This window comes from Ranitomeya imitator, chromosome 3, assembly GCF_032444005.1.
Source record: "Ranitomeya imitator isolate aRanImi1 chromosome 3, aRanImi1.pri, whole genome shotgun sequence".
NCBI classification, from domain to species: domain Eukaryota; kingdom Metazoa; phylum Chordata; class Amphibia; order Anura; family Dendrobatidae; genus Ranitomeya; species Ranitomeya imitator.
Genome location: NC_091284.1, coordinates 497,749,581 through 497,762,757, shown reverse-complemented (window position 1 = coordinate 497,762,757; position 13,177 = coordinate 497,749,581). Strand labels below are relative to the sequence as shown.

Below are 13,177 nucleotides of genomic sequence, written 5' to 3'. Positions count from 1 at the left end.
GGACAATCTTCCTCCCACCTGGGGCAAGAGTTCATTGTTCTTTTTTTTTTTTTTTTAGTATCGGTGGGGCTTTTGTTGAACATAAACCCCTTGTTTTCGTTCTTTTTATCCTCCCATCTGTCTTGCGTTCTGGGTGGTTTTCTACGGGTTAATCTCTTACTCTGAAAGGGACGCTTGTAGGATGGGTATGAAAGGATGGGGAAGGTTTTTTTCTTATCTCCTGCTTTTTCCAGGATATCGTCCAGAGTGGAGCCGAATAAGAATTCTCCTTCACAGGGGATATTACAAAGTTTTGACTTTGCTTGGAGGTCTCCTGGCCAACATTTAAGCCAGAGAGCTCTTCTGGTCGCAGTTGAAAAAACTGCTTATCTGACAGCCAGCCTGATAGAATCCGCTGACGCATCTGCCAGGAAAGCAGCTGTCCCTTTCATTACTGGGAAGGTGTTTAACATGCTATCTCAGGATGCTGAGATTCTAACTGGTCCAGCCACACCATCAGAGCAGGAAGTACAAGCAGCGGCTACCGCTGGTTTTAGCCCCCCAGCTGCTTCCCAAGAACTTTTACTTTTCAAAAATGCGTCCGCTTTTTTGTCCATGGGGTCCTTTAAGACCCCCATATCCTCAAATGGTAGAGTGAACGTTTTTGACGCCTTAGCAATGGCTACGTCCAATTTGGGAGCTTTTTCCCAAAAGGAGCATGCTGGATCCTCGAAGGGATATTTCCTTTTGGGCTTTTTCCATTCTTTGTTATTTAAAGCCTGATGTACAATAACAAATTGTATTGTGGTACAGTGTTAGCCAGAAAAATCGATGTGAATACTTTTCTGTCCAGTGATGACAGAAGTATTCTAGGAGTGATACCTTTATTGGCTAACCAGAAAATAATATGTTTGCAAGCTTTCAGAGCACAGTGGTTCCTTCTTCAGGCAAGATTACAAATAGAATAATAAGAAACAATAACAACATTTAAAGAATACTACAGTAGGACGTTTGTTAGGGGGTGGGAAGTGTGATGAGTCCATAGATAAGCCAAGGTAATCAAATTAGGCATTTTCTTACAAATGGAGAGGCAGTGGGAATAATGTTCTTAGTTATCTGGAGTACATCAGGTGGAGGTGTGAATTGTATCCATGTAGTGACTCATAAATCCAGGTGTTAAATTGAGTCCTAGTGCCAACGAATTAAACATATTCATTAGTTTGTATTCCCAAATTTTTCTTTCCCTGGGGTCCTTAAAATTACCTTTTAGTATTAAGACTTTTAAATCTGTCATACTGTGTCCAGGTCCAGAGAAATGTTTTCCCACCCGTGTGTCCATTTCATTCCTGATTGTGTGTCTGTGTAGATTCATCCTAGTTTGCAGTCTTTGCATAGTTTCCCCAATATATATAATATTGGGTGAACAAGTGCACATGCCCTGTTTCAGGAGAACTTGTGGCAGAACGCCACTCTCCCTCTAGTTCCTCCCTCCTCCACTTTACACCCCATCTACATACAAAACACAAACTCATCTCCTATCTCAGTAATGAGAAACTTGCCTTCACTGAATACAACATTTTTCCCATGAAAGGAGAATGAATAATCAATTCTGGCAGAGAAAGATGAAAACATATTACAAAATTGCTTATTTTCATGTGTATTATTGATTTACGAAGTTAAGCAGTAACAATAATTATAATTTTTTAGCAATGTTGATCCGAGTACAGACATTTAAAAACTGGTCCAAGTATAAAGAAATTAGGCTGTTTCCTTTCATCTGTTATGTTGAACCCCAACGGTGATCATCTTGATGGGAAACACAGGACCCGATGCCGTTTTGTATTTCCACCCAGATATCACATACTAGAGGACAAATGGGGTGTCCCTATAAACTTAGGAAAGTTTTAAGACTCTGATAACAATTCTCTAAAGTTTATGACCAGTGTAGAATTTCAAACGTGAGGCAATGCAATTTTTAATTCGTACTAATTTCATAGGAAATGTGTTTCAATGATAACAAATCTGTGCAAATTGTTGGTACAAGACAGGATAGTCAAATTTGTCCGACAGCAAAAAGCCACAATCAGTAAAAATAATTGTAGTCATCTGTAGTCTACTGCTGTACAGCATGTGGTGACTCTCTCCAGAAGGAAACATTACTTTACAATTAACATGGAACGTTGTGAAAACTAACCTTTAATATTGGTGATGTCTATGCTTAGCTGAGCTAACTTCTCGCAGGTTTTTTCTACACATTCATATACAGATTGTAAAATTTCCTTTGGATCTTGCTCTACCCACCTGTAACATAGAAGCAATAATATTGAACTTCAGCATAAATGGGAACTTGGCATGTTTAAAATGTATCTGATCTGCAGGCAGGACACGCCGATCACATTGATGTATATTGTTGTGGGAAAAGATTCAGAAATCTTTGCATTTTAATCAGCGAGATCCCTGGTGTTTGTATTCTTGAGTCTAGTGGGCAGGCCGGATCAGTGATTGACAGTCTTCTGTATGACTGTGCATGTAAAGATAGCTGTCAATCACCGAGTAGGACCACCCACCGGACAAAACTAAGGCTAGCTACGATTAACATACAAGTTATACTGATGTATAGATGTGTATATCATTCAGGTCAACACCTCCTTCTCCACTCTATGGTGTCCACAGATTAGAATGCATGTACTCTTTGGCTCCCTTTAATAGTAAATTCTATTGTTTGAGGATTATAACAAAAAAAAAAAAAATGGCCGTCTAATTTTCATATGATCTGTTCAGTCTGTTTTCAACACAGATTGTGTTTCCATCTGAGTGTCTGATAGAAGTCTCATGGACTCACTGTAAGTCAATGGGAGAGTAAAAAAAAAAATTAAATAAATTTGACTATTGAACAGATGGCACTGGACACTGTACAGATTACGTGGTTAGCCGGTCCTGTTGAAACTGGCAGGTTTGGCCGACGTTCATGTAAAGTGGCATGTTAACAGTGAACCTATAACTTTAATCTCCGAGAACAATTCTTACTTACAGTACATGTTTACTTCACAGAAGATATTAGGCCAATTATTTTTCATTGGTTTTCTAATGAATAAGCTGGTCAGATGAAGAGTTTACATCTATACATTTCCAGGGGGGCGTGGTTTGCACAGGAGCAGGAGCAGACCTACTTTACAGGAGCTCCTGTAATTTCCCAGATCCAAGCTACTAAAAAGCTACAAAAAGTGGATTATTTGGGTCCTAAAGCTCTATCAACATGCCTGGAACTGACTCCAAGAAGAATGGACCCAGTCCTGTGAAGAGAAAACCTTCTCCAGGACAGAAATATAGCTGTGGCTCTGGAGAAGTGCTGTCCCTGCAAGGAGGAAAGCATGGAGGATCTGCAGAGCTGAAGCCGACACCCTGTCAGACCCCAGCTAAACCAAGGACTCCTGCAGTAAGGCTGATCTCCGGGGTGCAGACCAGCAAGAAAGCTCCCCTTCCAGCTGTGCTGTCACTGGTGAGTGGCAGCAGAAAGAAGCAAGGAGCTGTGGTGGAACTGGGCGCAGGGATGAAGCAAGCAGCAGATGAGAACAAAGAGATGACTCATCCTTTACAGGAGCCCAGCAAGCTGCAGCTGCCCAGCCAAGCACGGAGGAGCAGCCTAAACCACAGGGCACAGGAGTTTGTGCCGAAGACACTGACAGCTGCCGGGACCCGGAGTGAGACCGCGACTCTGACCGCTGAACAGGGGTCACAGAAAGGAATGCCGCTCTATGCAGAGAAAGCAGTAACGGGATCGCCCCAGGGAAGTTTCACACTGGAATTACAAGAGGGAGCGCTGCTGCATATGGAAAGGAGCGACAGGTTGCTGAAACAAGGGAACGTGGATAAAGAAGAATGCGCTACTACTACAGGAGTAGATTATAAAACAAACGGACTTGAGAATGGAGAGGATCAAGGGACTTCTGCGTGGGTAAGCAATGTGCTGCACTACCCCATTTTAAATGAACAGTCATCTCCTTACAATAGCACCGCAGGGGGCTTAGCTGGGTTTACCAGCATTAAGGGGAAACATGACACTACTGAAGTACAATTACAGCACAGCCCTACTGTTGTAAGCCCCCCATGCCATAACATCTTAGAGCTGCAGAGAGAGAATCCCAATGAAACACCACTAGGGGAAATATCTAGGAGTCAAAAAATGATAATGGATGATCTTGGGTTTAATTCTGAGTTTTATGAGTCCCTAATTACTTACTTTAATAGAAACAGAGCTACAGGAAGAAAGCAGGAGGGGGAAGGGGAAGAAGTAGAAGATGTAATGACTAATATATCTAACAGCTGTAATGGATCCTTAGAGGGATCAGAGCGTTCAATATCAAACGAGTCATCTGTGAATAGTGAGGGCTTTAATTTCTCTGACTATGAAACGGATAATTATTCCGGATATTCTACATCAAGTGAGGCTCCCTGTGAGTCATCTAAATTGCCTAAAAAGCGCAGCTTTAAAAACTCTTCCCCTGCTTTATTAACATTGGAAGGGATCCCAGCATCTGATGACTATCCAACTGAGGGTTTTATGGTGTATCTCCTCAAATCATTTTTGACCACTATGAATATTTGTGGTAAAGATGTCATCCCTGATCCTAAACAATCATTTAATTCAAAGGCTTCCCAAGCTTTTATAAAAAAGCTTTTCCAAGAGGAGATAAAATCTGTAAACTCTGTCACTGAGTCAATCCCCCCTAGCATAGCTACTGGAACTTCACTTGCTCAAGAATCATTTGCATATAAAAACAAACTTGAAAAAAACGAACAAAACTTATCTCAAGCAATCTCTAAGCCTTCAGAATTATTGGAGGGGATTCAGAAAAAAATGGATCTTCTAAAAGCCAATTTAAACAACTTTGAGGATTTTAGAAGGAAGAATAACGTTAAGATCAGGGGTATACCAGATTCAATTCAGGCTTCCCAGTTGGAGAGTTATGTATCATCAATGATCTCTAACTTATTTCCTAACTCTACCGAAGGCCCTCTGATAGAAAAGGTTGTCAGAATGCGCAGACCACCGACGCTTCCCAGGGATTTATCATGTGACGTCATTGTTACTTTTTACCCAAATTGGGTCAGGAACGCGCTCTTAGGTATCTCAAAAAATCTGAGATTTCTCTCTTCCCCTTACAAGCAACTGTTTTTTTATAAGGATTTGTCTAAAGTCACTCTCCAAAACAGGAGAGTTTTTTCGCATACCACAAGAGAACTACTGCGTGCAGGCCTCTCTTACTCCTGGACAAGATCATCAACCCTCCGGGTGAGACTTCCGTCAGGTTTATTTCATGTTGCCTCTCCGGACGAGGGTATTGAATTTCTAAAACGCATTGGAATCAACTCCTCTGAAGCCACATCCAGTTCCCTACCAACAACTTGAAGGGTAACTGTTCTGGTTGAACAATCTACAAAGATCTGTTATTTGACTAGCTGTAACAACTTAATTCCACTTTAAAAGTTTTTTTTAAATTTTTTTTCGTTACATGATTGTTTCTTGGATCAAAACCGAACTTTCCTCCACTAGGTCTTAGGGGTGCCATGTGCACTCTGGGACTTGGGCAGGCATTATTTCACACATTATGCGACCTTTAATCTACTTTTATCTCACAGGCTATAAAAAACGTGTATACTAATATTACTGAGCATCATATAATATTGACTTTTCAGCGACGTTATTTGATATTCCACTTATTGTGTTTATAAGTAGGCATCATATTCATACAGTATATCTCTATACTTAGGCTACTTTGAATCCGACATGTATATGGTTGTTTTCGCTTTTAGGCCCAGCTATTAAGCAACATTTTTCTTTACTGTAAATGCTTATTATTATTCTACTTCATCGCACAGGCTACTTTAATTCTGACTTGTATACTTTTGTCTATTCTCTTGGGCCTAGTTATTAAGCAACATTTTTCTTTACTGCTAATGCTTATTTTTACTATACTGCATCGCAAGACTAATTTAATTTTCGTCCCTTTGTTAGTGACATATATATGTAGTATATTTAAGCTACCAATTTATGGTCTGTTTTCTAATGCCTGATATTTCATTCCCCATTTCACTTGGGGGATTCCTTTCATTTTCCCTACCCTATGTTTATTTCCTTCCCCTTTCTCTCATTTCTACCTGTTTAAAATTGAAAATACCAATAAAAACGTTTGAAAAACATCTATACATTTCCATTCCCTATTTATCATAATTGATAATAACGCATTACTGGTTGTCAGCTACTTTCTGAAATCGGCTCCAATTTCTTTTAAGCTACTAAAACACATATACAGTGGGGCAAAAAAGTATTTAGTCAGTCAGCAGTAGTGCAAGTTCCACCACTTAAAAAGATGAGGCGTCTGTAATTTACATCATAGGTAGACCTCAACTATGGGAGACAAACTGAGAAAAAAAAAATCCAGAAAATCACATTGTCTGTTTTTTTAACATTTTATTTGCATATTATGGTGGAAAATAAGTATTTGGTCAGAAACAAAATTTCATCTCAATACTTTGTAATATATCCTTTGTTGGCAATGACAGAGGTCAAACGTTTTCTGTAAGTCTTCACAAGGTTGCCACACACTGTTGTTGGTATGTTGGCCCATTCCTCCATGCAGATCTCCTCTAGAGCAGTGATGTTTTTGGCTTTTTTCGCTTGGCAACATGGACTTTCAACTCCCTCCAAAGGTTTTCTATAGGGTTTAGATCTGGAGACTGGCTAGGCCACTCCAGGACCTTGAAATGCTTCTTACGAAGCCACTCCTTCGTTGCCCTGGCGGTGTGCTGTGGATCATTGTCATGTTGAAAGACCCAGCCACGTTTCATCTTCAATGCCCTTGCTGATGGAAGGAGGTTTGCACTCAAAATCTCACGATACATGGCCCCATTCATTCTTTCATGTACCCGGATCAGTCGTCCTAGCCCCTTTGCAGAGAAACAGCCCCAAAGCATGATGTTTCCACCACCATGCTTTACAGTAGGTATGGTGTTTGATGGATGCAACTCAGTATTCTTTTTCCTCCAAACACGACAAGTTGTGTTTCTACCAAACAGTTCCAGTTTGGTTTCATCAGACCATAGGACATTCTCTCAAAACTCCTCTGGATCATCCAAATGCTCTCTAGCAAACTGCAGACGGGCCCGGACATGTACTGGCTTAAGCAGTGGGACACGTCTGGCACTGCAGGATCTGAGTCCATGGTGGCGTAGTGTGTTACTTATGGTAGGCCTTGTTACATTGGTCCCAGCTCTCTGCAGTTCATTCACTAGGTCCCTCCGTGTGGTTCTGGGATATTTGCTCACCGTTCTTGTGATCATTCTGACCCCACGGGGTGGGATTTTGCTTGGAGCCCCAGATCGAGGGAGATTATCTGTGGTCTTGTATGTCTTCCATTTTCTAATTATTGCTCCCACTGTTGATTTCTTCACTCCAAGCTGGTTGGCTATTGCAGATTCAGTCTTCACAGCCTGGTGCAGGGCTACAATTTTGTTTCTGGTGTCCTTTGACAGCTCTTTGGTCTTCACCATAGTGGAGTTTGGAGTCAGACTGTTTGAGGGTGTGCACAGGTGTCTTTTTATACTGATAACAAGTTTAAACAGGTGCCATTACTACAGGTAATGAGTGGAGGAAAGAGGAGACTCTTAAAGAAGAAGTTACAGGTCTGTGAGAGCCAGAAATCTTGATTGTTTGTTTCTGACCAAATACTTATTTTCCACCATAACATGCCAAAAAAAATGATTAAAAAAAAACAGACAATGTGATTTTCTGGATTTTTTTTTCTCAGTTTGTCTCCCATAGTTGAGGTCTACCTATGATGTAAATTACAGACGCCTCTCATCTTTTTAAGTGGTGGAACTTGCACTATTGCTGACTGACTAAATACTTTTTTGCCCCACTGTGTGTGTGTGTGTGTGTGTGTGTGTGTGTGTGTGTGTGTGTGTGTGTGTGTGTGTGTGTGTGTGTGTATATACACAGGTCCTTCTCAAAAAATTAGCATATAGTGTTAAATTTCATTATTTACCATAATGTAATGATTACAATTAAACTTTCATATATTATAGATTCATTATCCACCAACTGAAATTTGTCAGGTCTTTTTTTGTTTTAATACTGATGATTTTGGCATACAACTCCTGATAACCCAAAAAACCTGTCTCAATAAATTAGCATATCAAGAAAAGGTTCTCTAAACGACCTATTACCCTAATCTTCTGAATCAACTAATTAACTCTAAACACATGCAAAAGATACCTGAGGCTTTTATAAACTCCCTGCCTGGTTCATTACTCAAAACCCCCATCATGGGTAAAGGCCCCTTCACATTTAGCGACGCTGCAGCGATACCGACAATGATCCGGATCGCTGCAGCGTCGCTGTTTGGTCGCTGGAGAGCTGTCACACAGACCGCTCTCCAGCGACCAACGATGCCGGTAACCAGGGTAAACATCGGGTAACTAAGCGCAGGGCCGCGCTTAGTAACCCGATGTTTACCCTGGTTACCATGCTAAAAGTAAAAAAAAAAACAAACACTAGATACTTACCTACAGCCGTCTGTCCTCCAGCGCTGCGCTCTGCTTCTCTGCACTCCTCCTGTACTGTCTGGGAGCCGGAAAGCAGAGCGGTGACGTCACCGCTCTGCTTTCCGGCTCACAGCCAGTGCAGGAGGAGAGCAGAGCACAGCGCTGGAGGACAGACAGCGGTAGGTAAGTATGTAGTGTTTGTTTTTTTTTACTTTTAGGATGGTAACCAGGGTAAACATCGGGTTACTAAGCGCGGCCCTGCGCTTAGTTACCCGATGTTTACCCTGGTTACCAGTGAAGACATCGCTGGATCGGTGTCACACGCCGATCCAGCGATGTCTCCAGGGAGTCCAGCGACGAAATAAAGTTCTGGACTTTCTTCAGCGACCAACGATCTCCCAGCAGGGGCCTGATCGTTGGTCGCTGTCACACATAACGATTTCATTAACGATATCGTTGCTACGTCACAAATAGCAACGATATCGTTAACAATATCGTTATGTGTGAAGGTACCTTAAGACTAGCGACCTGACAGATGTCAAGAAGGCCATCATTGACACCCTCAAGCAAGAGGGTAAGACCCAGAAAGAAATTTCTCAACAAATAGGCTGTTCCCAGAGTGCTGTATCAAGGCACCTCAGTGGTAAGTCTGTTGGAAGGAAACAATGTGGCAGAAAACGCTGTACAACGAGAAGAGGAGACCGGACCCTGAGGAAGATTGTGGAGAAGGACCGATTCCAGACCTTGGGGAACCTGAGGAAGCAGTGGACTGAGTCTGGTGTGGAAACATCCAGAGCCACCGTGCACAGGCGTGTGCAGGAAATGGGCTACAGGTGCCGCATTCCCCAGGTAAAGCCACTTTTGAACCATAAACAGCGGCAGAGGCGCCTGACCTGGGCTACAGAGAAGCAGCACTGGACTGTTGCTAAGTGGTCCCAAGTACTTTTTTCTGATGAAAGCAAATTTTGCATGTCATTCGGAAATCAAGGTGCCAGAGTCTGGAGGAAGACTGGGGAGAAGGAAATGCCAAAATGCCTGAAGTCCAGTGTCAAGTACCCACAGTCAGTAATGGTGTGGGGTGCCATGTCAGCTGCTGGTGTTGGTCCACTGTGTTTCATCAAGGGCAGGGTCAATGCAGCTAGCTATCAGGAGATTTTGGAGCACTTCATGCTTCCATCGGCTGAAATGCTTTATGGAGATGAAGATTTCATTTTTCAGCACGACCTGGCACCTGCTCACAGTGCCAAAACCACTGGTAAATGGTTTACTGACCATGGTATTACTGTGCTCAATTGGCCTGCCAACTCTCCTGACCTGAACCCCATAGAGAATCTGTGGGATATTGTGAAGAGAAAGTTGAGAGACGCAAGACCCAACACTCTGGATGAGCTTAAGGCCGCTATTGAAGCATCCTGGGCCTCCATAACATCTCAGCAGTGTCACAGGCTGATTGCCTCCATGCCACGCCGCATTGAAGCAGTCATTTCTGCCAAAGGATTCCCGACCAAGTATTGAGTGCATAACTGAACATTATTATTTGTTGGTTTTTTTGTTTGTTATTAAAAAACACTTTTATTTGATTGGATGGGTGAAATATGCTAATTTATTGAGACAGGTTTTTTGGGTTATCAGGAGTTGTATGCCAAAATCATCAGTATTAAAACAATAAAAGACCTGACAAATTTCAGTTGGTGGATAATGAATCTATAATATATGAAAGTTTAATTGTAATCATTACATTATGGTAAATAATGAAATTTAACACTATATGCTAATTTTTTGAGAAGGACCTGTATATACTAGCTGAAGAGCCCGGCGTTGCCTGGGCATAGTAAATATCTGTGGTTAGTTATAGCACCTCACGTCTCTTATTTTTCCATCACGCCTCTCATTTTCCCAATCACATCTTTCATTTTCTCCCTCACACCTCATTTTCTCCCTCACTCCCCCCTAACACTTGTCATTTCAACCTCACATCTGTCATTTTCTGATCACTCCACTATTTTTCCTCACTCCTCTCATTTTGCACTCACACCTTTTCATTTTCACCTCACACCTCTCATTTTCACCTCATCACCTCAGTATATACATGTTTGTCATCTCCCCTGTATATAGTATATATCTGTGTATCAACCAAATACCCTGTTATTTACATCTTTTACTAGCACTTGCGGATTACTACAAACATTTTTTCAAACTGAGTGTTTTTGGTTTTACCATTCTCTTTTGTGTCTTCAGGTTTCTTGGTGGTGTGTGAACATGTTCTTACAGACTTGTTCACTGTGCAAGTAGCCCATGTGTTCCTGTTTCCATAGTATATACCTGTGTGTCATCTCCTCCTGTATATAGTATATACCTGTATGTCATCTCCTTCTATATATAGTATATACCTGTATGTCATCTCCTCCTGTATATAGTATATACCTGTGTGTCATCTCCCCTGTATATAGTATATATCTGTGTGTCATCTCCTTCTGTATATAGTATATACCTGCATGTCATCTTCTATATATAGCATATACCTGTATGTCCTCCTGTATATAGTATATACCTGTAGGTCATCTGCTCCTGTATATAGTATATACCTGTGTGTCATCTCCTTCTGTATATAGTATATACCGGTGTGTCATCTCCCCTGTATATAGTATATATCTGTGTGTCATCTCCTGGTCAACCTTTATCCTCGCTTGCCTACTCTGGCGCCATGGGGGTGACTCAGTATATGCTCCAGGTACAGCATGTTTTTAATGTGGTCTTGCATTTAGTTCATTTAGGAGGCCTTTATGGCACAGCGAATATAAAAAAACGTAGTGTAGGACTGCCCCAATATGAGATTGCCGTGAAGAGGCGGGGTGGCTCAAAGAATTGATCAATTGTTTGCTAAATGTCTCATTTTGAAAATACAGTTAGAAATTAATATGTGCATTTGCACTTTATGTATTGCGTCTTAACCTTAGGCTGCGCTGGCTTCTCCCCTTTTTTTCCTGTGTGTCATCTCCTCCTCTATATAGTATATACCTGTGTGTCATCTCTCCTGTATATAGTATATATCTGTGTGTCATCTCCCCTGTATATAGTATATATCTGTATGTCATCTCCTGCTGTATTAGACCTCGTTCACACGTTATTTGCTCAGTATTTTTACCTCATTATTTGTAAGCTAAATTGGCAGCCTGATAAATCCCCAGCCAACAGGAAGCCCTCCCCCTGGCAGTATATATTAGCTCACACATACACATAATAGACAGGTCATGTGACTGACAGCTGCCGTATTTCCTATATGGCACATTTGTTGCTCTTGTAGTTTGTCTGCTTATTAATCAGATTTTTATTTTTGAAGGATACCAGACTTGTGTGTGTTTTAGGGCGAGTTTCGTTTGTCAAGTTGTGTGTGTTGAGTTGCGTGTGGCGACATGCATGTAGCGACTTTTGTGAGATGAGTTGTGTGGCAACATGCGTGTAGCAACTTTTTGTGTGTCGAGTTGCATGTGACAGGTTAGTGTAGCAAGTTGTGTGCAGCAAGTTTTGCGCATGGCGAGTTTTGCGCATGGTGAGTTTTATGTGTGGTGCCTTTTGAGTATGTGCAAGTTGTGTGAGGCAACTTTTGCATGTGTTGCAACTTTTGTGCATGTGGCAATTTTTCCGCGTGTGCAAGTTTTGCGTGTGGCGAGTTTTCCATGAGGGGAGTTTTGCACTTGTGGCGAGTTTTGCAAGAGCCTAGTTTTTGCATGTGGCGAGTTCTGCGCGTGGCGAGTTTTGAGTGGCGACTTTTGTGTTTCGACTTTTATGTGGCGAGGTTGGTGTATTTGTGGTGAAATGTGTGCTGAGGGTAATATGTGTTCAAGCATGTGGTAGTGTGTGGCGCATTTTGTGTGTGTGTTCATTTCCCCGTGTGTGGTGAGTATCCCATGTCGGGGCCCCACCTTAGCAACTGTAAGGTATATACTCTTTGGCGCCATCGCTCTCATTCTTTAAGTCCCCCTTGTTCACATCTGGCAGCTGTCAATTTGCCTCCTACACTTTTCCTTTCATTTTTTCGCATTATGTAGATAGGGGCAAAATTGTTTGGTGAATTGGAAAGCGCGGGGTTAAAATTTCACCTCACAACATAGCCTATGACGCTCTCGGGGTCCAGACGTGTGACTGTGCAAAATTTTGTGGCTGTAGCTGCGACGCCTCCAACACTGTTCCTTTCACTTTTTCCCCATTATGTAGATAGGGGCAAAATTCTTTGGTGAATTGGAAAGTGCGGGGTTAAAATTTCACCTCACAACGTAGCCTATGACGCTCTCTGGGTCCAGACGTGTGACTGAGCAAAATTTTGTTGCTGTAGCTGCGACGCCTCCAACACTTTTCCTTTCACTTTTTTCCCCATTATGGAGATAGGGGCAAAATTGTTTGGTGAATTGGAACGCGCGGGGTTAAAATTTCGCCTCACAACATAGCCTATGACGCTCTCGGGGTCCAGACGTGTGACTGTGCAAAATTTTGTGGCTGTAGCTGCGACGGTGCAGATACCAATCCCGGACATACACACACATATACACACACACACACACACACACACACATTCAGCTTTATATAGTAGATATATATATATATATTATACTATACACACATATATATACACTATACACACACACACATATATATA

The 13,177-nt window shown here is 41.8% G+C and overlaps 1 protein-coding gene across 2 annotated transcripts in view; it reads right to left on the bottom strand.

The window, feature by feature from the left end:
• The window catches only part of GK (glycerol kinase), a 141,588-nt gene that overhangs the window by 54,240 nt on the left and 74,171 nt on the right, over positions 1–13,177 (bottom strand). For both annotated transcript variants that reach the window (XM_069757649.1, XM_069757650.1), the window contains exon 3: positions 2,174–2,280. In XM_069757649.1, the coding sequence (XP_069613750.1) occupies positions 2,174–2,280 (107 nt within the window). The remainder of the gene's footprint in view (positions 1–2,173; positions 2,281–13,177) is intronic.